The sequence below is a fragment of the Centropristis striata genome, chromosome 8, assembly GCF_030273125.1.
Source record: "Centropristis striata isolate RG_2023a ecotype Rhode Island chromosome 8, C.striata_1.0, whole genome shotgun sequence".
Taxonomy (NCBI): domain Eukaryota; kingdom Metazoa; phylum Chordata; class Actinopteri; order Perciformes; family Serranidae; genus Centropristis; species Centropristis striata.
The window spans coordinates 10,927,307-10,951,123 of record NC_081524.1 but is presented as its reverse complement, the minus strand read 5'-3'; the positions used below and the strand labels follow the sequence as shown (position 1 = coordinate 10,951,123).

The following is a 23,817-nucleotide window of genomic DNA, read 5'->3' as shown; positions in this document are numbered from 1 at the left end:
GATATGATCATGGATCTGGTCAACTGAGGATGTAGGCGATTTTACCATAGGTGGCCGGTGTCATGAGGAGATGATTTAGGCAAAAAAAAAACAATTTTGACAAAAAAAGACATTTCTCAAGAGACGTTCTCAATTTCAAGTCGAATTTTCAAGTAACGTTTTGCATTTGAAGTCTTGAATGAATGTTTTTAAAGAAATACATACAAAAAATGAATAAATAAATAAAAAAAACAAGTATTTATCGTCGTCTTTCAGATTTTCGGAAATACAAACCTAAACATAAAAAAATTACAAACTCTTGTCATAAAGATTATATTCTTTTTTTATACACCAAGGATATCATTCCCAAATCAAATAGGATATAATTCTCAAATCAAATCAAAATAAAATAAAATGCCTTTTTTCATCCCCGAGGGGACATTCAGTTAGTTTGTTAGCTCTGGAAGAATTAGAGCCTGATGGCTGTAGGAGTAAAGGATCATTTGTATCTCTCCGTCCTGCAATGGAGAGAGGAGCCGTCCACTGCTGTTTCTTTGGTCCTTAAAGGTTTTGTGTATCGGATGATCCGGGTATTTCAAGATGGACTCGAAAATCTTGACAGCGCATCTCTCCACTGCCTCCTACAGTGTGACCAACCTGGCTCCATGCAAAGGCTTTGTCTGATGCTACCTCCCCAGCACACTGCAGCAAAAACAACACACTTGCCACCACAGACTGATAAAAACATCTGCAGCATCTTACTACAGATGTCAAGTGAGCTGAGCTTCCTTACGAAAAAGTGCATTGTAATCAGAATGATATCCAAATATCCAAATTGTGAGCATGTGTTTGTGTGTTGGATATGCCAGGTTAAAACATACTACAAAAACTTACAGATTTATAAATCTACATATTTGTAAGAAATTTGAGTTGGAGTACCTATCTGTTTTCTTTAAGGATAATTTAAGCAAAGAGTCACTTTAGTCCACTGTTACCTGATCTGTTTTAATATAAGAGATCTCATGATTTCACTGTACCGCCATAGATACCACACATTAGTGTACAATATTATCAACAAGTCTGCTGCTTTGAAAAGAACTTTGGTAAGACCACCAGGGAGCTCTTTACACATGCATTAGTAGTGAAGCATTGAGGAAGCCGGTTAATTTACTGATTCTGTAACTCAAACTGGAAAATTGTTAGTGTGACTAATGCCCACAGGATTTCATCACAGTACCTGAAGTTACACAAAGTTACAAACGCTCTGTACCGTTTTACAAAAGGTATTATTGTCACAAAAGCATTACAGCAAGAGCCTTAATACCAGAAGAATAAGTGGTGCTTACTGTAATTTGGTGCAGATCATTTACAAAAAGGGTTATTACAACCCTTAGTGTTAAAACTGGGTCCAAGATCAACATGTTATTATGAGTTAAACACATAAAATATCAGCAATATATTTATGGCTGTCTTTGAAAACAAGTGGATATTGTTGCCAGAAGTATGTTGCTTTCAACAATGCATCTGCACCACATAATGTTGGCCTCGTCTTTACTGTAGTGTCTGTGTTTGCAGCTGTGTCCTTCTCTTCAAGAGTTCTCCTCTCCTTTAAACCAGAGGAAATGTAAAAGGAAAAGAGGCACAAAATGATTCTAACTCAGTTTTCAGGGAGTTAAAATCACCCAATATGCTTGCATGTCTCATGCAGGAAATCACAAAAATTGCATTAAGGCAAGTAAAATTGTTTGAGGATATAATGACAATGCTGAAAATAATACAACAAAGACAAAAAGTGCAATATAAAATAAAGGAAATAATGACAATTTCTTAAAAGTACAGAATAATTCTACAAAATCTATGTAGTGCAACATACTTTTAACATACACACACATTGTGATTGAAAGCTACCATATAGGATTGTGCACACAAATAAAGTCATAATAATTGCTTATAAATAATTTAGACTGTCAGAAATGGAAATTATCTAGACAGTTCAGATCAGATCAGTTAATGACCTACTGGCCACAAGCTGATCCAGATGTTCAGAAAAGAAAAAGTCTGTGAAGCTCTGCCGATGCTGAGGAATAAAAATGCATGATCTAAATTGGTTACATTTATCAAAGCAATCCCCTCTTCAATCCCAATAGTAAAGACACTTTCTTTCTGAATCACACAGACATACAGTTTATGCTCTTTGAGCAAGGACAACCATGTTTTTTCCCTTTTCACTCACAACAGGCAATCCCATATTCTCAATATTACTGTGGTGAGAATTTGTCCAAAAAAGTGACATCATATTGATAATAAATGTGAAATGTGAAAAGTTTACTCGTCTTAAAAGCAGAGGATCTCAGCCGCAGTTTGCATGGCTCAAAGTCCAACTGCCTCACCTCTCGACACTTAACTACCAACTCCACTGTTTTCCAGGAAGATGTCCCTTTCCTCTGTCCCTATCTCCTCAGTGTCTAAACCTGTAGGAGATGGGCAGGAGCAGGTTATTCTTCTTCAGGGCCTGGACCCTACTTAGTGTCTCCTCATCCAGGGCAGTGTAGCAGCGCCGGGCATAGTCCAGCAGCTTCTCCTTGGATGGGTCAAACTCCCCCACCTCTGCCACCTTCTCTGGGGCCACTAGCAGCAGCTCAGCAATGGGTGTGGTGGAAGCCACCGTGTTGCGGTCCACACCGTGGATTTGGAAGGCTTTCGACATGTTTTTCAGACGCTGGTATGTAAGCAGGATCTTTTTGTAGCGAAACAGCACTCCAGCAGCATCTTTCACTGAAGATCAAGAATGTGCAAGACAGTTAGCTAGAGCAATCTTATGATAGCCTATAATTAAAGGCACAATGAGTAGGATTCTCCTAAAACAAGTGTGGCGGTGTCCCTGTCTAAAGAGACCCTACCTTAATTCCTGTATTTTTTTATTTTTTTTTTGCTGTGTCCGAGATATTTCTGGGCCTGTACAATGTAATCGCCGTCGTCAAATAAGAGACTTGGGAAAATCCACTAAATTCTCCTATGTGGAAACATATATTTTGCCTAATAACGAGACAGACTGAAGGCCTCTAAACTCACTGGCTCTTTAAATGTTAATGAGCCAGGGAGACAACACTGACTTTAAATGTTGTGTTTACAAATCTACTCATTGTGCCTTTAAGTAATGAAACTGAAAAGCAGAGTTTTGTTACAGGGTTTTTTTCCTTCCTTTACCTCTTTGCCGCTCTCTAGGGGCTCTGAAGACCCGCCTTCTCTTTAATTGGGGTCTGTTGCTGTTAATGGTATCTTGCATTACATCTTCCCCTGAAATCATTTCCTCCTCCTCGAGGTAGCCCTCCTGCTCCAAGTAATCATCAGATTCTCCCAAGAGTGAAAGTGAATCTGATGAGAACATGAGTAAAGAAAAACCACAGGCAACATTTTATTCCCTACCAAGTATTAGGTCAGTTAAGATGATGGGAAATATTACCGCTTGTATTACCTGGACCTATGTTGCTATGTCCACTCAGTTCATTCAAGGATGACCGTGTAGCACTGTTGCTGTTGCTGCTGCTGTTGCCGCCGCTGGCTGTGGTGCTGGGAGTACTATGGCTATGGCCTTGCAGGAGGGCCTGGGACTGTGTAGAGTTGAACAAAGCATTTATAGAGGCGAGCTGATTGGTTAAAGGACTGGAGACATGGTTTTTGGAAGGCACCATGGTTGGAGGACCAGGCCTTCTCTGGATAAACTGACGTGAGGTGAAATGTTGAGAGTCTGTCTTCTGTTGCTCTATGGAGAGACGAAAGACATAGTAATTGAGAATCTGCAGGAATACATATATCTAACACAGTAGAGCATGGACATACTACCTGGGTCCTCTTAACTGTAGTGCTATTTATTAGTCTAGATTGTTTTAGTGTGAGTTGCCCAGCGTTGTAGGTATCGGCCAGAGACATCTGCTTTCTCGTGAATATAATATAACTAGATGACACTTCATTTGTGGTGCTCAAAGGGCCACAAAAATACTTCAGCAACACTTGAGCATTTTAGGAGCTATACAAGAAAGAAAAGAGTTCCTTTATAAAAGTGCTCACTACAAAGGTGACAAGGTTGCCCTTGAGTTTTTCAAATGTAATTTTTTTGCAGAGAAGCAAAAGGCCAGCTTCTTCTATAATATTTTAAGGGAAGGCAGCCATCTCTACAGCAAAAATCTCCCAACACCCAGCAACCACACCAAAATAATCTATTGATAAATATCACTACAAGTAAGAAGAAAAAATATATATATATTTTGAGTTTGGGTTGAACTGACACAACTATATATAATCTATTTTTATTCAACAGTTAAGTGCATATATCTTTGTTTTTACCAACAGGACGATCTTCTTCTCTTCTTGCCCTCCAGTTAAATCGTCTGGATTCATAACCTACAAAGAGACAAATACCATGAGGTAAGAATTTGTTTTCAATCCTCAGAGACAAAAGTTCTGTCTCTAATCAACTTCTATTCAGTGTCTTGTTGGACAGGTTATCATCATCTCAGACCTGTCCCCTGTCCTCACCGTTACTGTACTGGCTCTGACTCTGCTCTTGTCCCTGGCTTTTTGTGGAGAAGATGAAGCGGTCCAACTGGCAACGGAGGAAGTCCCTCTCCTCTTCCAAGTCCTCAATTCTCTTCTGCAGCCAAGAGTTTTTCTCCAGAGAGATCTGAAGCTGGGTCCGCAGGTTGGTGATCACCATGTATGAGTTGTTTACTTGAGATGGGCCAGCAGATGGGGGAGACTCTAAGGAGGACAAGAAGGATTTTTTGGGATTGAGAAACTTTAAGTGAAGAATGAAATTGTTGTACAGATAGAACTGTATTTTTTCTGAAATTCACCATCAAAATTTTGATCACTCTGGTTGAAAAATCCCTGCTGCTCAAAGTTGCTCTCCTCATAGGGGATGGAAATTTCATAGGTATCCTCATTTTTTGGAGCTGAACAGGACGAAAAATGCACAATATTAATTAAATGCCTGACTTGAAGATTTAAAATCATATTTGGATGCAGCTGATAAAAGCCTTACTCTGCAGGTGGAGTGAGCCTGCATGGCTCTTTGATGTGGAAGCAGCATCACTCCTGTTTCCGTCCTCCATCTCGTACACCAGACAACGTGAATAATGTTGATTAGTTTAGGGTTTAAAAGAAATGTCACTGGGACATTTCACACTAATACACACAGTGCTTGTGATCACATTTATTTACAAAAGGTAACGTTACAGTCAGTTGTATTTTATGTGAGATCTGACATCCAGCAAACCAAAGCTAATTTTATTTTAAATCTCTCTGGTTATTCGGTTATTAACTAAAACAGTAAAACTGGATGTGTTACACAGAAATAAGTTTGTAGCGGCAGGGTAATATGCTCACAATATGGAACCTTATGCTAACATTACAGTTAGCTCCGTTCTACGTTAGCCTGGCTTAACGTTAGCAAGAATTTAGCTGCGAATATAAAATTACAATTACACCCCTTCTGAACACTTCAGTGTTTAATCCCGTCATTCAGACATTACTACAATGTCCACGCTACCGATATATTGTGCAGAAACTGGTACATACCACTTTACGTTTGTAATAACTTAATCGTGCACATGTAATAAGACGTTATTACTCTGTCATATCTCCATTCACCAGTTCGCCTGCTAGCTAACAAGCTAACAATAACAATTACTGCTCTTTTATTTTTTTCAACACGTTCATGCGTCATTTCCGGGATGTGAAAAAATTAATTCCCGTCTTTTGTAAAGGTTAAGATATAAGGATAAGTCCTACAGAGGCTTTGTTTATAAATGTTATTATTGCTCACTGCTGTATTTAAATAGTCTTTTAAAATATGTGTATAAATATTATATATGTAAATATATTTATAGTACATTTGTGTGCATTAAAGTTATATGTTCATTAGGAAATTTGCTGATTTGCTTGATGAATGACTATTAGTCTTCAAGTTAATACAGTGGAAAAAAATATGCGCCTACAGTTCCTGTGTCAGTGTTGACGCAGGGCAGGGCAGGTAGACAGGTAGAGCAGGTGGGTGGGTGTCAGGTTTCAATGTTGACTGGTGAGTCCATCCGGAAAGAGCCAAAACGTACGATTTCTAATGTAATCACGTTTGAATTTCGTATTCTCAGCAAACTGGAACTGTAACGGTAAGTATGATATTTCGTTTTGCCCAAGAATATATTAGTATTAATATAGACTTTTCTGATGTTGGAGAGGCTTGCATATTAAAAAAAAAAAACCTCTCCTGTAACGTGCCGGACAGGTGTGGCACCTGTTTTGACAGTACATGTAGGCCCAGTGTGAGAAATCAGAAGACTGTTGTAAATTGTAAAAGTACTTTTTCGGGTTTTTATCTTATTTAAAAACACCTTTGTGTGTTTTAGGTGTATAGGGGTAAAGCTCACTTGACTTTAAATCTTAATGTTGACAGTATAACTTGCGTATTTTCATTTTATGCTACTTTAACCTTTTACTTCACTAGGGAAATATTGTATTTTGTACTCCACATTTTGTGTGATATCCCTGGTTACTTTGCACATTTCTTTTATTAGAACAAAATATAAAAATATGAACAATCTAATAAATGATGATAAATTAATGTTTTTTATAGATTAAGCTACACTGTAGTACATGAAGTACTTAAAATGATCTCAACATGTACCACTTGCCACAGCAATGAACACATGCATTAAAAATTAGAATTCAACAATCTAATATATAATATTCTGAAATGGGCAATGCTGCTTATACTTTTGTCCCTTAACGTATATTTTGATGCCAACAATAGTATGATTTTAAATCATCTTGTAAAGAGTATGTGGCATTCCTGCATTTATGAAGTAAAATCTTATTCCACTTCTGTATAATTCATGGGTTGAACTGTGCTAAAGACAAGGTCACATTTCCACATGACACCCTCCCCTCTCTCTCTCAGTTCAGCCATGGCACCCAAATATGACGGCTTGTCCCACTGTAAGCTGGCCCTGGTGTTTGCTATCCTCATGGACCTGCTGGGTGTGATATCCCTGCTGCTGGGGGTCTTTGCTCCACTAGAGATCCAAGGTCGAGACTTTGGAGATTTGCTGGTGTACACAGGAGCCCTGCTGGTGCTGTTTTCCCTGGCTGGCTGGGTCATGTGGTACAGTGGGAACATTGAGGGTCTGACCTCCAGAAAGGAGTTGGGGGGAGCTGTTGGTGGAGCTGTGGACCGCCTTGCCCGCTCCCTGAGCCGCAGGATACGACTCCCCAGGACTCAAAGCAGCCCAACATAGAAGGTGGAGCCTGAAATGACTGACTAATTAACTGACTTAAGACTGTTACAGGCTGTCCTTAACATACAGCATGCCAAACTGCCTTGGGCAGGTAACTACTTGTTCTCATTCTCTTCACAAGCACTTTTGTGGAATTAACTGACACCTTGCTGACCTGGGGAAAATGTTTGTGTTTTCATAAGAAATAACAGAAGAATTTGTATCCTTTTCTTGAGAAGTTGTATGTGGACTGCACAAATGCCAGTAATGTAATATGAACTACTATAATTTACAATATGAACATTAAAAAGATAAATCTACTGTATTATTGTTGATTTCCTCTCAAGTTATTCATTCTACTGTTGACTTAAATGTTTGTGTTGTGTTGCTGCAACAGATTACAGCAAAACGACTCAGAATGACAGACATTTTTAATGACAATAATCATGTTTGCACAAGGTCAAAATGAATACTCAAGTCTTATCTTTCCCAGAAGGATAATAAAGAGATGCTGTGACATCAATATAAGTGCACAAACGTGTTATTGCACATAAATACTGCATAGGACACTTGATAGAAGCATCTCCCTTATTTTACAAAAGATACTGAAATCAAATAAAACACATTAAGACAGCCAAATACATTAGGTAAAGAACTGAGAAAATAAATAATTTCTAATGGAAAAGTACTGAAATAGTTCATTTAGAAGAGGGCGTATCACATATTTTACAGACACATTTAAAATGTGCAGTTTGTAGTTATATCATATGCACTGTGGAGGGGTTGAATTCAAAAGTAAATTGCAAAAAACACACAAGTCACAATCAAAAGAAGTCAAGAAGTCCCCAATCTCAGTGCAGCATCAGGAGATAAGAGGTGTCTGATTGTCTTAACGCTGAGAGAAGATCATTACCTGTTTCCAGTTCACAGTGAACAGAAAAGTATGTACACAGCACCTTCAAGAGCAGCCACATCATTACGTTAAACATTATGATTAAACGATGTAGGACAGAAAGACCTGGTGCCCCCTCAGTGGAATGAAGATGTGAGTGACAGCTCTGCGTGGGCTGGCAGAAAAATATGTCAGAGAGCTGCATGTCGGACAGAGAAACTGTATGCATTGTTAGTGCAAAGGTAGAAATGAGCTATTAACAATCAGGTAGAAGAATTACTGACCAGTTTAACCGAAATTATAACAAATGAGATGAAGGCACAGAGTAAGGCATCCATCAGAATAATCAAGTCAAAAGATAGATGTTTAAAATGAGGTAAACAAGGACGATACAGCATGTATCTTATAAATGCTGTATATACTTTTTAGAGGATGCCTTTATTGCTGCCGCATTGAGACGCTGGTTTCATTTAGTTTCATGAAAGCACCATCTTCATTGTTGTCTCTAGCTTCGCTGGTGTACAGTTTATTTTCCGCTACATCTTTGTTGTCTTCCAAACAGGCAGAGCTAGGAGATGGTCAGTGTCAGAGGGCGGGGCTCGGCACAGACATGGTGGGATTCTGCCAGATGATCATCTGACTGCGTTCAGACCGCTGAGGTGAAGCCTGGGACAACTCAACGGATCCCTCGTTCGCATCGTCTCCTGAAGAAGTGGACGGCTCATTTAGGCATGTCATAAACAGCACGTGGGACAGCTTAATACGATAATATTTTCCTTCAACTCACCAATTCTGAAGTTGATGTGGCCCTCTCCTCCGCTGAGGATAAGCTGAGAGGTAGTGACAGTGCTGGTGCCAGGAAGGACCATCAAACAACCTGTAGGACAAAGATGTCACTTCAGAGCATGCATTGCACCCTGAAGGATCTCCCTGGATTAAGTTGTTGAAAATGCTTATTATACAGCTTTGTTGAATACTTGTTTCAGGATGTTCAATCACGCCATTCTACAGTCCGTCATTCTTGGATAGTAGAACGCTGCAATGTATACGAGACTGTTTGCTACGGACCATGTTGTGACTCTGCAGGACCACACTGAATCATATCAATGTGCAGAAAGAAGTCTAATTAATTTAATTACCGGTGCATCTCAATAAATTAGAATGTCATAGAAAATTTTATTTATGTCTAATTTATGTCAGTAATTCAATTCAAAAAGTGGAAATAACACATTATATAGGTCCGTTACATACAGAATGAAACATTCATGTCTTAATTTATTTATTTTTTTCTAATTATAATGATTATGGCTTGCACTTAATGAAGACCTAAAATTCAGTGTCTTAAAAAAATTGAATATTACAAAAGATCAATTTTAAAAAGTATGTTTAATATGGAAATGTTGGCCTCTAAAAAGTATGTCCATCTATATGCACTTAATACTTGGTTGGGGTTTTTTAACTTGAACTACTGGAAATTGACTTTTCCATGATATTCTAATTCATTGACATGCACCTGTATGTAAGCTGTGGCAAAATAACTTCTTTTGTCCCGTCTTGTCCCCAGTAAAGAAAAGAAAACAGCACATAGTAAGAAAGGTAAGAAATACACAAAGAGCTGGATGAAAGGAAAGTCCACAAAATTCAGGAAAACAGACTTGAACTAGGCTAAACGGAACATGGTATGGGCTATTGCAGTGTTTAAAGAAAATGATGAAAATATAAAATAAAATGTCTTTTAAACTAGACTCTAAAGAGACTTTTAGAGTTAATTTTGGGGAGCAGAAAAACCTCAGTCAGGTTCTGTGGCAATATTATTACGGTAATCTGTTCAAAATTAAAGAGCTACAGAGTATTACTGTGGATGCAACTCAAATGGTAAAATCTTTGTTGATGCATGAAAGTTTTTTTTTTGTTTTTTTTACATAAAAACATATTTCCTTAGTAAGAAGCTGTGTAATTCCCTGTTATCGGGTCATTATTGCAAAATGAACTCCTTCTGGGTGATTCAAGACTTTTCCTGCATCACCTTGTTCGGGTTCATTTTACAATCATGGCCTGCTCGTTGGAGATTGTCCTTGGTCTAAGACACATCAAATTCTTACCAGGTGCAGCAATGATGAACCTGACAGTCTGTCTATGTCCATGGTAACACAGCTGCGCTGATGAAATGGAGCAATACGGGATGGAAACAGCCTCTGATGCTGTGGAAAGTCATTATTATAGTTAATGCTAGAAAGAGCACATTTCTGACTATAAGATTCAAGTAATTAAACTCAGGCTAAATAAAACTCACTTATGGATAGTGGGATGGAGAAAATGGCACCACCTTCTGTGCCCACCCACAGACGGGCAGAGATGACTGTGAGAGACGAGATCTGCAGCGGTGCGAGTGTTAGGAAGGATTGGCCTACAGAGGGAGACACAAGCCTGTCAGCTGAGCTGCAGGGGGGAGTCTGAACTCAAAGGTGCTTACCTGACATTAAACTATGTATGGAAGCCCATTTCTGCCAGCAAATGAAACTTGATGCAAAGTTAGCCTTGTGATTAAGTAAATACTCTGTAAATCATTAAAATGAGAAACTTAAAATGACTTTTCTCAAAATAATGAAAAACTCCATCAAAAGATACCAACTCATTATGCAGAGAAAGTTACATGTTGTGATACATTATTTCAGAATACAAATTAATATTTCAAAAAGTCATTATTAAAAAGTTTCAGTCATTATTTTTTGAGATACTTAAGTTTGCATGTTTTTATTTATTTAATTGTTTGTTTTATCTTCAACTGTTTTAACTGTAAAGCGTCTTTGTGTACCCTGAAAAGCGCTCTATAAATAAAATGTATTATTATTATGATCATTATTATTTTATTTAAGTTATTACGTTTTTAATCACAACGGCAGAAATGGGCTTAAGCAGATGAACCTTTTGTCAGTTTGATTCTGAATTGCTGTCCATAGAGGAACTTGCCATGTTAAAACCAACTGTTGTATATAACTGAAAGTTGAGCACAAAGGAAACAAAACATAGTAACAACAAGGAGATTTCAAAGTGCCCAGCTGGTGACTAACAGTGCTGTTATGGAAGAAATATCCTGTCTTTATTCAAGAGATTTTCAGCTTGAGAGCATGATTTTATTCCTTTTCAGTTAAACAGCTCTTTCTGTTCTGGGCGGCTGTGGCTCAGTTGGTAGAACGATAGTCTACGGATCGGAAGGTTGGTGGTTCGATGCCCGACCATGGCCTACATGTTGAAGTATCCTTGAGCAAGATACCAAACCCCAAATTGCCCCCGATGCGTTCATCGGTGTGTGTGAATGAATTCCCAATGGTGGCAGGTGGCACCAGTATGCCCTGGTAGCCTCAGCCACCAGTATGAATGGGTGAATGAGCGTTGTCTAAATCGCTTTGGATAAAGGCGCTATATAAGTGTACTCCATTTCTCATGCTCACATTTTGTGCTCACACTCAGATTTCTGCTGCATTCTTTCAAAATGTTTGCTTGAACTCAAAAGTCCCATGTTTGTGCTCACATTCCTTCTTCTTGGACATTAACATTTCGCTCGCATTCAAATATGTCCTGTGCCGCTAAGATCTACAGTCCACACCCTCAAATCTAAAGTCTGCGCTCCCAAAATTAAGTTTGAATGCGAGTGAAATGTTTGTGTCCAAGAAGAACAAATGTGAGCTCAAGCATGTGACTTTTGAGTTCAAGCAAGCAGCAGAAATCTGAGAATCTATGTTCTTGAATAAAGATAGGATATTTCTTCCATATGGTGTGAGCAATTGTTATGTACTGTACATTTCCAACTGTAAATGTTTCTGTATTATCTTGACAAAATTGAATTGTTTTTTAGCACCTAATGTTTTAGTGACCAAAGCAGCAAAATCGACTTCCTGTAGCGGCCGTCCTGTGGACCAGTCAAACAGTCTGAGGATTGGGTCGCGTCGGCAGGATGCCCATACTCCACTTCCACCAGCACACAGGAAACGAACCTGCTGCTCGCTGCGTTCAGACACTGAGAAGGTTTGCTGTAAAGTTAGATAAGGAGAAATGATGGTGAGTTCAAAGACACTGTGAACATGAGTCAGACACCTTCATTGTTTCTTACCTCAACCTTCTTGCTGTCAACATCAACCACATGGACTCTGTTCCAGTATCCCACCCACAAGCGGCCACCTTTTGCGAGGCAGCAGCGAATCGGCTGCAGGGGGTTCGATCCAAGAGGCATCACCGAGTGGGACTGTAGATTCCAGCCATCTGTCAATCACAGCGTGCATTGCTTCATTATTTATGAATACACGTGAAGAAATTCAGACTTTACTATAAAGAGGAGACAGAAAGACATTACCTGAACTGTGTGAAAAAAATGCTAAAGTCCCGTCAGCTAAACCAGCTATGACTTGACCCTGGGAACACCTGTCAGATTGAATCGACAAAAAGTATCTTATTTATAAAGATTTATTGATGAAGACATGGATATAACTCACATTACTTATACAGATGCCTCCATATGATCTCATTAAGCAAATGAGACCATCAGTGAGAAGACACACTATTTATATACAGTTATTCTCAAAGTGTGTCACCGGGTCCAATTCCCCACGGATCATCAGACAAAACTATTTACAGCATGCAGACAGAAGACCCTATGTTTTACATTATCCCAGGAAAAATCAGGCACTGAACAGTATGTTAGCTAGTTAAGAGAAAGTAGATTTTTCTTTAAAGAATTGTATTTATGACATCATATTTTGTGGTTATTATCTGCAAAGATAAAAAGATAAAACAGGACGGTGATTACAACCAACTAAGTACCCCTCTCTTTCTATGTGTATAGTAAAACCTTTGCTGGCCTTCAGATCATGTAAAAAGGCAAAAGTGCCTCTCTAGAGCCAGTGTTTGGGTTTGTCCATTCTGGGCTACAGTAGAAACATGGTGTGCAACACTGATGTCCATGAAAAAGACTTAGATATGAAGGGCTCGAACTAACAAAAAAACAAATGTTCCTAGTGTCAGGGGACCATAAATAAATAAAAACATATTTATTAATATAATCTTCTACTTCTGCCAACAGTTCCCTTTCAAATCCTACACACTGCTCCTTTAAAATAGGTTGCATCTTTCTTACACTCACATCCTAGACAAATGTTAGCCACAGCAAGATTCTTTACGAAACAAGATCATAGTAACACTTCCACTTTTGGCCACAGGGGCCGCCAAAACCAACAGAAATAAATGTTCCTTCTAGTTGCTTTATATATGAATCCACACAGAGCTGACAGAACTTACGTGAGTGAATGAACGCCTTCTGAGAGAGATACAGACTGCAGACAGCGCCTCCTGCCAGCAGAGGCTGAGTGTACCAGTATACTGCGAGACGGAGATAGCGGAAGAAAGAAGAGAAGGAAAAAAAGAAGATTGTTTTGCCAACATGCATCTTACTCAGATAATTTCCTATGTTGAAGCTGTTTATTCAGCACACACTACCTTCCTTCCTGAGTTCCAATCCACACAGTCCCTGCAGTGTCACCTGACATAACAAGAAGAGAACGGAAACCAAGTCAGCAGTGTTGTTTTCCAAGTGTTTCCAGTTATCAGTATGGTATGAGGGGACAGTATAAGTACAGAATACTTGAGATAAGTTGTCTGTAGGCAGCTGCTGCAGCCCATTGTACTGGCACTGACCTATGGGAGGCACAGCACAGATGCAGAGAGCAGGAGCAGTGGGAGGGAGGCTGAACTGATCCAACACTGTGTTGGGCCGTGCTGGATCAATCACTGTAATATCACTGCAGGAGGCAGGGCCAGAAACTACCCACACAGAACACTGGCAGAGAAGGACGGACATGGAGTGGCACGAAACAACGTATCCATGTTAGTTATGCTTGGATGGCATCGTACATGGTTATTAGAGTATGACTACAGTAGTTATTTAACCAGGATAATGACAGACTTACTGATGCCTCTCCTGACAGCTCAGGTGTGACTGCAACCGCACAGTTCAGCTGAGGAGAAAAATAAGTTCACGTTTAAATGCACCTGAGGTATTATATAAAGGCTGCTCAGGGTTTTTGCATTCAAGAGCTTTGCAGTGAAAAAAGACCTACTTTCGCTGTGGAGTCTCTTTGATCCAGCAGTCTGAACTGCATTAGAACAGGCACATCTTTAGGCTCTGGGACAGGTTCGTGAGACTCCTACAATGATGGCAGTTAATCACAGGGAGATTGTTAGGATTGTGGAAATTCATATGTTTTTATTCATTTGTTTTAGAGTTAACAGTTAATGCCTTATGAAAAAAAATGCCAACAATTCAGACATAAAATCAGAGCTTGTACGTGTGTTACTATGACATGTCATATGCAATTCTATACATATTTTTCCTCGGTGTAATTTTTATTGGTGTACTTATTCTTTGCAACGCTGCTGTTCATATTCTGCTTGCATAAAATCTTTAGAAATTGGCCTAAAATTATATTTTTATTTTTCAATCAAATCACAAATTTCCTCATGATCTGATTTAACCTATTCTTTTGACAATGATGTAACTGATTGGATTTAATCGGCTTTTGATATCAACCGCATTTATCAGAGCCTGCCTGAGTTGAATCAAATCAAAATCATATCCTGGTAGATGTTATATCAGCAAATACTGTATCATTGCCAAAAGAATAGGTAAAATCAGATCATGAGGAAATTTGTGATTTGATTGAAAAATAAAAATATAATTTTAGGCCAATTTCTAAAGATTTTATGCAAGCAGAATATGAACAGCAGCGTTGCAATGAATAAGTACAGCAATAAAAATTACACCGAGCTCATAAAAAGCAACTAAAATATGATTTGACATTTTTATTACGGAGCTCTTCCAAAAACTATTCTTCTTAATAACAAGGATAAACATAATGTGAGCATTGTAAAATAAAGGCACGTCTAAAAGATGATATGTATCATTTTGCATCTGTAATATTGGATCGTTGATCACTGAATCGATGCATCATTACACCCCTTGTATTTATATGCATTACCCCTCAGATTGCTGCATTCCTGTGTACCTATGTGTATGTTTGGATTACCTGTGTATTTGCCAGCGGTGTGCTCCAGCCGTGTATCTGCCGTTTTCCAAGTGATCCCCAAATGTGCGAGCGTATTTCTTTGTAGAGTTCTCTCCTCCTGACACGAGGGGAGAGAGCAGCAGGAGAAGCAGATCTAGAGAGAATGCTTCTACTGTTAATCAGCCTGAGTGAGTCTTTTTTCTTAATGATTCGAGTTGATTGTTTGGAAATAATGATGTAAAAAATAAAAGACCATATGCAAGAGTGAAACACTCGCTTACTCAGCAGGAGTTTGACTGACAGCTGGTAGTTGTGGTGACCCCATTGGAGAGCGAGTGAGCGATGGAGAAGTTTGCATGGCAAATGCAGAAGCAGGATGTGGGATTAGGGGTCCCTTGGTGAGGCCGAACAAGCGGTTGAACCTTAAATTTAAAAAAACAATTATCAATATTTTATAAAGACCATAAAACGTCTCACTACAGCCGAGTACCAAATGTGCAATTACAGAGCACAAGTTTATTTTAATCGCTCTGTGTTGTGTCTGTGAAATGCAAAGTGGTTTTACAGACATATTCAGCATGAATCAGAAACAGCAAAGCACAGCTGACATAAGGCGTGTTTCGACGGAGTACTTTCTTAGTACTTTTTGGCTCCGCCCACTAGTTAGTTTCCCTCAGCCTCTCTTCCCATACAGGTGCTTTTATAGTGGTTAACCAACGGAGTTTCAATTTGACAATTGGTCCTTCTGCAGCAGTCTCTCCCAGCTGCAGTCAGCAGAACAGGAGATGTTAACCCCTCAGCGTCCAGTTTGCACCAGTCAGCAAATGAATCACGCATGCACGAAATCGCTGCTCAGTAACGGCTCAGAAAGTATCTACCCGAGGCAGGTACTTTCTGAGCCGCTACCTGAGCCGCTAACCAGTGAAGTTGGGAGGATCTTGGGCGGATCCTCTATCCCAAGTCACACCCATAGCGGCTCATGAGAGGGAAAAGTACCTAATGGAAACACACCTATTGTTTACTTATTCAAGCACTCACAATGCTCAGTTTGCTTTTCAGCAATCTCTGCATATTCAAGTACTTTTGACCAAATGGATCCTGAAATGACACCGATTTGGTGACTACTATTTGAAAGCTACGGTGCTTCATTCCCACTACTTTTTGCAATTTTTATCTTATTGTCATTGGTTGCTGCATCAAGAAAAGGTAATGACAACCTGGCAATAGTTTTTTTTTACAAGGTATATTGTTTCATATGTTATTGTTTTCCTCTAAAGTAATCCCTAATAACAATATTTCAGTATCATGAGGCAGCCTGACTGCAGGCTTTATCCTCTGGCACACAGTAACTCCAGGTTCCCATCTGAAGCTGCACAAGCCAACTTTTTGCTTTGTTATGAGGAAAGGGACTTCACTGCAGGTTTAAATGACAAGAGAATGAGTATGCAGTTTAATGTTGAATAAAACCGACACTTACTTTAACCAAACGCTTGACCTTTTGTCCTCAGTTATCCTCATCTCCTTTGTTGCTCTATAAAGTAAAAGAAAGGAAAAAACACTCAATCAGGATAGAGGGAATAGGGGATTTCCTAAATTTCTGTGTCATAGCATATTGAAGTGAATATCTTTGGGTTTTTAACTGTCAAAAAAGACATACAAAAGCAAAACCTTGTTCTTTGACTAACTGGGATGGGATTTCTTACTATTTTCTGACCTTTTTATAAGCCAAACAACAAATTGATTCACCTAAAATATAGTTGAATATAATTGAGGAAGTTGCAGTCGCAATTGAAATGGACATAAAACACTTTAAATCTTGAGAAAACATACAGTACATTTAACTGTGTTGATCCAGTGGAATAGCTACCTGATTGTCTGACTGCGCCTCACTGCCTCTTGCAGCTCAAACAGACGCTGCTTGTATTGGTTCTTCTCCATGACCACACGAGCCATTTCAGAACGAGAGAAGCTGCGCATGGACGTGGGCAGAGAAGACTGACGGAAAGATTTTTATTTTTTAATGTGGTACATGCATCTCGGTTTATACATCATAATCAACACTGAGCATTTACTTTAAAAAAAACTTCACCAATAGAGTTCTGCTGTTGTTGCATAATAATAGAAAATACTTTCAAAATAAAATTGTCTCCTTACATCAGGATCCTCAGGCTGACACGCTTCCAGTTGTTTACGAAGTCTATAAAAAATAGTGGATATAAAGCACAAAGTTATTGTAAGACATTATACTTTACTTAATATTGTAATTACAAAATAAATGCAACATTTAAACGACATTAAACTGATGGATTATCTAAAACAATCTCCACCTCTTAGCTTCCTCCTCCTCCATCTTCATCCGACCCTCCAAACGTGAGACAGTTTCCTGAAGAGACGTCACCTCTAGTTTTAGAGCTGAGCGGTCTTCAGTGAGCTCCACTACCCGATATATTAAAGCCTTACGGGCAGCTTCTACTAACCCACTGGGGGGAAAAAGGACATTGAGATAATGGGAAAGATGAATAATTTCTCCTCTTATTGATTTGTTTGTACTGAAACAAGAAACACAAGTGTTTGGAAAATCCCCTAAATATAGGACTCACTGTGTGACTTTCAGTTCCTCATACTGAGAAAGAATCTCCTCAAACTGGTCTGTACTGCCTGCACAGAAACAAAAAGTATTAAGTTGGTTCAACACACAGAGGACACAGATAAATACACAGTAGGTCTAACTGGTATTACTTTTTACTCATGGCATGTTGCGATTAATAGCCGATGATAAAAAGGAAGTAAAGCTTTATAAAAAACTAACAACAAGAAACTCTTTTCACTGGATGTTTGCATAAATAGGTTTTCACCTCTGGTGTCTGTTATCACTTTCTCTGTGCTTCAACATAATACAACACAGGCTTGTTATGGAATTAGTTTCTGAAAAATTACAAGCTGCAAATTCTTGGGCAATTTTGTAACCTTTAATTAAACCTCAAACAAAAGTAATCTTTCTCAAGTGTCACTTATGACCCCTTAAAGCATGTGGCCGTGTCTGTATTTTCAAAGCCTCTGCCCTCAGCCTGTATATTTTCTTTTCTTTTCATTTTGCTGTGTTCAAGATATTTCTGGGTGACACCCTTTGAGCCCTGTGAGTGTGAGGCTCCCACCCAATGGCTGGACTCCATAAAAATGTAACAATGTAGTAACCAGGTGCCAAAGAAGTTACAAAAACACAGCACTAAAAAGACATAAATATAACAAGGCAAAACGCCAAGCAGATAAAGCTTATTCCAAAAAGAAACAACAACTATTTGCTGTGTAAAGATATATACGTAGCGGAGTAGGATGAACAGAAAGTATGTCAAATATGTTTTTGAAAAAAATACTATAAATGTGTAGATTTACCTCTGACGCTGGCCCCTTGGTCTACACTCTCCACATAATCCCGACTCAGCTCTGACAGCTCAGAGAACACAGAGTCAGTGTTGCGCAGCTCCCACTCCATACTATCATCTTCCTCCACCTCATCCTCCTCCTGGTCTTTTTCCTGCCTCTGTCCTCCCGACACCTCTTCTATTTTGTGCTCCTTCTCCTCCACCTCCTTCAGCTCGTCCTCCATGCTGGTCTCCGACGCATCTTTCTGTGGTTCTTCTGTGGTCGGTCGCACTGGAGTGCTGATGAAGATGCAAATGAAAGAGTAAGAAATGTGAGAAAGTGTGTGAATCTTAAATGCTTTGTGGGGACGTGAGCTGAAGAGAACTCGGGTTTAGTTAATTATTACACACACTTTTCAGCAAAATCTCCACCTGACAAGCACGAGTTTATGGTTTCAGATTATTACCTAGCATCCACACCGCCATGAAACTGCCTCAGCTCTGGAGTGGAGCTTATGATGTCATTGACAAACTGGTCTGCGGCAGGCTTTACTGCAATGTCCAACGATTTTTCTTCATTCGCGACAAGATCTTCCAAAAAGGGAGGGCCAGAATGTGAATGTGGTCTTTGAATCATCTGCAAAAACAGGAGGAGGAAACAACAGGTATTTGTCTAACGAAATCTGTATCAAAATAGCTTTGAATAAAGTGAGAATATGTTACCTTTTCATTCATAGTGGCTTCTGACAAGATTTGGTTGGATGGTAATTCGGCATTCTTGGGGCGCATGTGATTCCTAAATGCAACATGAAGCATTACATAGTAAAGAAAGTCATGTGAATAAACAGTATCAATGTGTGCTTCTCTTTTACATCCTGAATCACTTTATTGCAGCACTCTTACCATTGTTAAACTTCTGCCTGTGACTTATGATCAACACTTACCAATAACTGCTATTTTATTTAGAAAATTACAACTATTTAAATTACTTACTTACTTACTTAATAGTTTTCTCACTAATGAGCTAACCTTTTTTTTTTTTAAAAATCTCATTAAAAACAATTAAACATGGGAAATTTGCTAGTTTGTTCCAGAGTGTGTCTGAAAAACTGCCATTTTCCAGCTACACATAGTAAACACTGAACTTAGCGTCCTTGTAAAAGGTAAACAGAGATACTGCTACTGCTATGTTATGCAATTGTTATGGTTAAAGGGTTAAAGGGACTGAGGTTGTATGAGGTACTTATCCATAGTTCGTAAATCATATGGATAAAATGGCCTCACTTCCCCTGTTGGAAAAAAGGATGTCTGACACCAGTGTTTGACCAGTGAAAATATTCTAAATATAGCATGCACTTCAACTGATATTGAATTTTTTTAGGTTGGCCTTTTGTTGCCTATGGCCCCAGGTAGTTTGTTTTGGATCAGTAGAGCTGCTGTTGTGGAATCCTATGTTAGGCACTATCTACAATATAAGAAAGAAAGAGAAAAAAGAGTGCTGAATTAACCTTAAAGGAGAATCTCTCTCAGAATCCTTCCTCTTTTCCAAAAGTTCCCGATGTGTGTGAGCCAGCTAAAGAGAAGAACATTGCGATATGTTAGAAATACAGTAGTGAGTAGTGACACGACTGAATTCTTTAACAGGGTGTTTAAGGAGTCACTGTGTGGTGAGACTAAACAGCCGTATCTGACCTTGTTGTGAGTGTGTTTCAGTGTGCTCAGTTCCCTGTTCAGATTTGCCTTTTGCTCCTCCGAGGCCACCACTGCAGGAAAACACACATGTAGCTTCAAAATGACTATCCACTGATTCAGCATTACTAAAAACTGTGTGGACTGTAGATTTTCTTCGGGCAGAATTTAAATGTATCTAGTCATGACATGCACGAGAAACATGAATGAGGAAAAAAAAACAAGTTTGAAATACATGGCTGATGTGCCATTTATCACTGTTAATGTTTAAATACTCACATTGGTCAGCTTGCTGTCTTGCTTTCTTCTCTAGTTCTCGCTCTCGCCGCTCTCTCTCCCGGTCTCTCCCCCTCATGGCTCTCCTCTCCTGTTCAATTTGGTCATCTAGCTCCAGATACCTCTAAAGAACACATAACTGAAATAAATAAACCATCATATATACGACACCACATTAACACTTTGGTAACTCCATCAATCCCCACCTCTTGACTTTCTTTCCGGAGTGCCCGCTCTGCTTGGTATCTCTCCAGCAGCTCCTCTCGCTCAGCTTTCTCCCTCTCCGCCTCGTCCTCCCTGTCTCTCAGCTGGGCTTTGCAGCTGGCCAGCCCCTCCAGGACCCACACAAATATGGGCACCAGCGACTCCACCACACCTTCACCATGGGTCTCAATGACGGTCTGTGATGGAGCAAAGCAGCAACAGTCAGAAACAATTCAGAAAAACTTGGTATATTTTTTCCTAAAAAATAACCGGATGAGCTGCTTTACCTGTAGCTCTGAATACAGTTTTCCAGCCTCTTCACTCACAATGTTGGGGTCCAGCTCCATCTCCCCCGAGCCACACAGCACTCTCTCACTGTACTCCATCAGCCTATTTTTATCTGCTATATCAACTGTAGAAACAGTTTCCCCAACTCAACAGCAAAGGTATATAATTTTGCAACTCTATAAGCCAATTCTGTTGCTCTCCTTACTATACTTCCTCAGCAACTACTACAACTAGTTTATCTGGCTTTCTAACATTTCTGCTGACACCAGCACCACCCATCTTTCACAACTTCACAACTTGAATTCAATCCATTTGTCCATGATAAGGGCAGCATCATCTCAGTCTGCATTCAACTAGTCCTTTCTCTACAGTGAAGTTTATCTGATGTCAGGGGGCGTTTTAGAGTCCATCCTGGGGAAGAAAACAAGAAAATATAATGATATATAATGATAATCTTTCATACACTGCAGCTACGTTTAACTACAAGGAAATACACAAGTTTAGACATGACTCTTTTTCTTTTTTTCCAACTAATTACCCCCAACACACAAAGGCCATGACTAACAAAAGCTTGTGAATGGTTGAATGTGGTCATGTGGTTTTCTGGTGTTAAACTGTGACTAAAGTAGTTTTATAGCTGTAAAAAATAAGGCATCCGTTCAGTAAGGATAAAAATTAGAATCCCAATGGTCGGTTTTACACTATCAGATAAGATCAGTAACAAAAGTACCGTTTAGAGTGAACACATTCATACCCAGATTAAAAGTCACCACTTTCAAAGGCGAACATAAGTTAGATTTATGAAGTTTCATGGGTTGAATGCATAATAATATGGTGACCCCTTTGATAGACAATTAATTGTTTGAATAATTTCAAGCAAAAATGCCAAACATTCCCTAACTCCAGCATCTCAGTCTGGAAGATTTCCTGCTTTATTTTGTATCTATGTTGTCCAATAGAAACTACTTTCTCAGTTAATCAAACCCAAAACATATTCTGTATACAATCAAATGAGGCAAAGAAAAGTGGCATATTTGAGTAGATGGAACCAATGAATGGCATTGGCATTGTTTTCATGACAAGTGATGAATTAACTGTAAGAATGGTTGTTGATTATTTTCTGTTAATCGACTAATCAATGAATGCTTATAGTTGTAACCACAACAAGCAACCTGAAGATGTCATCTGAGCTTTAGGAATGATGGAAGGAGTGATTTAAAAATTTTTTTTTTTACATTTTGTAGACCAAATTATTAACTGAAAAATGAATAAACAAGCTGATAATGAAAATAACCAATAGTTGCAGGCAGTATAGATTTGGAAAGGCGTCTAATGGAAGGGTGTAACCTAATCTCCAAAGCTGCATGTAGCTCATTTATGGTTTTTACCATAATGTTTGGCTTTAGAGGTTGCTAAGGTGCTTTAAAGAGCCTTTGGCATTTGATCTAGCCACAGTATATATATACATCTTAAAATAAGCATAATGTAATGTGCAGCACAGGAGCAACAAAACAAATGACAGTGTGTGTGTGTGTGTGTGTTCGTGTGTAATGGCACCACAAATAGCACACAGAAGTTCAAACGGTTAAATGTAAACACAGCTTAAAAACAGCGCTAATTTGTAGTCTATAATTAAGCTACTTTGCCTCCTCGGCTAGCTAAGACTAATAAAAAAACCTTTGAAAAAGCTTCGTCCCACTTGAATTGACTTACTGTATAAATAAGTAACATGACTGACAGTGGACACCTTGAGAGATATTTGGCAGCAGTTTAGTTGTAACTTAAAAAAACAACCCGAGTCGTCGCGCTGTTCGATGCCGTTTTACAAACTCACCTAAACGACTGTCTCCGTCGTAACTTTCATTTCACTGCCACAAAATACTGAAATTCCAGTCGTTTTTTCTTCGCTTCGCTATATCAATTACACATAAGCGAGTTTAAAGAAGGGGGTGTTGTTTGATTCTGACGTGCGCAGACATGTCCTCAGTCCAGCCAATCAGAGCGCTGCAATTGGCACGCACAACCAATAGGCGGGAAGAAGAGGCGGGACATGGGCAGTTTTGTTTTCTGAAGGAGAAAAAAAAGTTTCCTGAAACTTGAACGATGACACGTGACCAAAGAGTTTGCAGCGGCCTGTCAGGTGATCTGTGTAATGCATGACCAAGTGGGATACCTGTCTGTCGAAATACCTCACATACCTGAGAGCAAGCTAGTCTCTTTATCCCATGTTAGTCCAAGGGATTAATAATAATATCAGAAAGTTCACAATGTTTGCATTTTGAACGCTGCTTGTAGGTTAGGTAAAGTTATTCAGGTGTCAAGGCGAAGGAGACGACTGAGCTAAAGGTCTTTTTTTATAAGGCTTGCCTGCAGAACTCTCTTTATGTTATGTTTATGTTATTTTATATAAAAATGTGCTGTACAATAATCACTATTGCACAGCTTGGATAAAGGTGGAGTTAGTATTACACAGAGTAAGCAGTTTTACAGTAGTAAACAATATGTGGTCTACTGTAAATCAAGCTGAAAAAATGTCACTGGATGAAGGACAGTACGTTTTCATTCCAGCAGATGGAGATACAAACACAGGTCTCTCCTTCTTTCTGCTCCTCTTTGATTTCTGTTGAGTGTCTGTTTTGTTGACCTCTAGTAGCCCCTTAAGATCCTTTAAGGTTTTTTCTTTTCTTTCCTTATTCAAATCTCCCACTTACCTGGGTCTAGATCAGGGGTGGAGCTGGTGGGTAGCTTCTGGGTCTGGGTCAGTCCCGAATGTTTTGTGAAAAAGCCTGAATCATCTTTTT

At 39.1% G+C, this 23,817-nt stretch overlaps 3 protein-coding genes across 5 annotated transcripts; 1 reads left to right on the top strand and 2 right to left on the bottom strand.

Moving 5' to 3' along the window:
• Positions 1–1,719: 1,719 nt before the first annotated feature.
• On the bottom strand, positions 1,720–5,711 carry ccdc106a (coiled-coil domain containing 106a). Its single transcript, XM_059338797.1, has 8 exons — positions 5,557–5,711; positions 5,021–5,090; positions 4,833–4,931; positions 4,516–4,737; positions 4,324–4,380; positions 3,455–3,742; positions 3,187–3,354; positions 1,720–2,754 (listed from the first exon to the last, which is right to left on the bottom strand). The coding sequence occupies exons 2-8, from the start codon at positions 5,088–5,090 to the stop codon at positions 2,438–2,440; spliced, it is 1,221 nt and encodes a 406-aa protein (XP_059194780.1). The 5' UTR covers positions 5,557–5,711; the 3' UTR covers positions 1,720–2,437.
• A 383-nt stretch (positions 5,712–6,094) lies between these two features.
• LOC131977032 (transmembrane protein 238-like) lies at positions 6,095–7,575 on the top strand. The gene is made up of 2 exons (XM_059340285.1): positions 6,095–6,146; positions 6,935–7,575. The coding sequence occupies exon 2, from the start codon at positions 6,942–6,944 to the stop codon at positions 7,269–7,271; it is 330 nt and encodes a 109-aa protein (XP_059196268.1). The 5' UTR covers positions 6,095–6,146; positions 6,935–6,941; the 3' UTR covers positions 7,272–7,575.
• An 88-nt stretch (positions 7,576–7,663) lies between these two features.
• Positions 7,664–22,990, bottom strand: si:dkey-17m8.1 (C-Jun-amino-terminal kinase-interacting protein 4). 3 transcript variants are annotated; one of them, XM_059340280.1, is made up of 28 exons: positions 22,851–22,990; positions 21,016–21,427; positions 20,731–20,925; positions 20,528–20,648; positions 20,252–20,322; positions 20,068–20,132; positions 19,283–19,355; positions 19,027–19,196; positions 18,591–18,859; positions 17,798–17,855; positions 17,525–17,677; positions 17,352–17,394; positions 17,065–17,192; positions 16,675–16,728; positions 15,479–15,619; positions 15,219–15,351; positions 14,253–14,339; positions 14,103–14,150; positions 13,831–13,972; positions 13,633–13,675; positions 13,435–13,515; positions 12,494–12,561; positions 12,254–12,402; positions 12,002–12,173; positions 10,436–10,549; positions 10,245–10,343; positions 8,930–9,019; positions 7,664–8,846 (listed from the first exon to the last, which is right to left on the bottom strand). In XM_059340280.1, exons 2-28 carry the CDS (start codon positions 21,112–21,114, stop codon positions 8,728–8,730), a joined length of 2,985 nt encoding a protein of 994 aa, XP_059196263.1. In that variant the 5' UTR covers positions 21,115–21,427; positions 22,851–22,990; the 3' UTR covers positions 7,664–8,727. The 3 variants fall into 3 exon arrangements, with proteins under 3 accessions (XP_059196263.1, XP_059196265.1, XP_059196264.1); XM_059340282.1 differs by having other exon boundaries at positions 15,219–15,315; XM_059340281.1 differs by lacking the exon at positions 22,851–22,990 and adding an exon at positions 22,730–22,813.
• Between the last annotated feature and the right edge of the window lie 827 nt (positions 22,991–23,817).

What these genes read in the sequence shown, in the direction of transcription:
- si:dkey-17m8.1 (XM_059340280.1), bottom strand. Translation starts at nt 21,114, where the DNA reads ATGGAGTACAGTGAGAGAGTGCTGTGTGGCTCGGGGGAGATGGAGCTG. An exon ending in AAAGAGACTCCACAGCGAAA is followed by an intron (nt 14,151 to 14,252) that starts GTAGGTCTTTTT and finishes TTTTCTCCTCAG; the next exon opens with CTGAACTGTGCGGTTGCAGT. An exon ending in CCACATCAACTTCAGAATTG is followed by an intron (nt 8,847 to 8,929) that starts GTGAGTTGAAGG and finishes CCACTTCTTCAG; the next exon opens with GAGACGATGCGAACGAGGGA.
- LOC131977032 (XM_059340285.1), top strand. Translation starts at nt 6,942, where the DNA reads ATGGCACCCAAATATGACGGCTTGTCCCACTGTAAGCTGGCCCTGGTG.
- ccdc106a (XM_059338797.1), bottom strand. Translation starts at nt 5,090, where the DNA reads ATGGAGGACGGAAACAGGAGTGATGCTGCTTCCACATCAAAGAGCCAT. An exon ending in TCAGAGCCAGTACAGTAACG is followed by an intron (nt 4,381 to 4,515) that starts GTGAGGACAGGG and finishes GTCTCTTTGTAG; the next exon opens with GTTATGAATCCAGACGATTT. An exon ending in ACATAGCAACATAGGTCCAG is followed by an intron (nt 3,355 to 3,454) that starts GTAATACAAGCG and finishes TGTTCTCATCAG; the next exon opens with ATTCACTTTCACTCTTGGGA.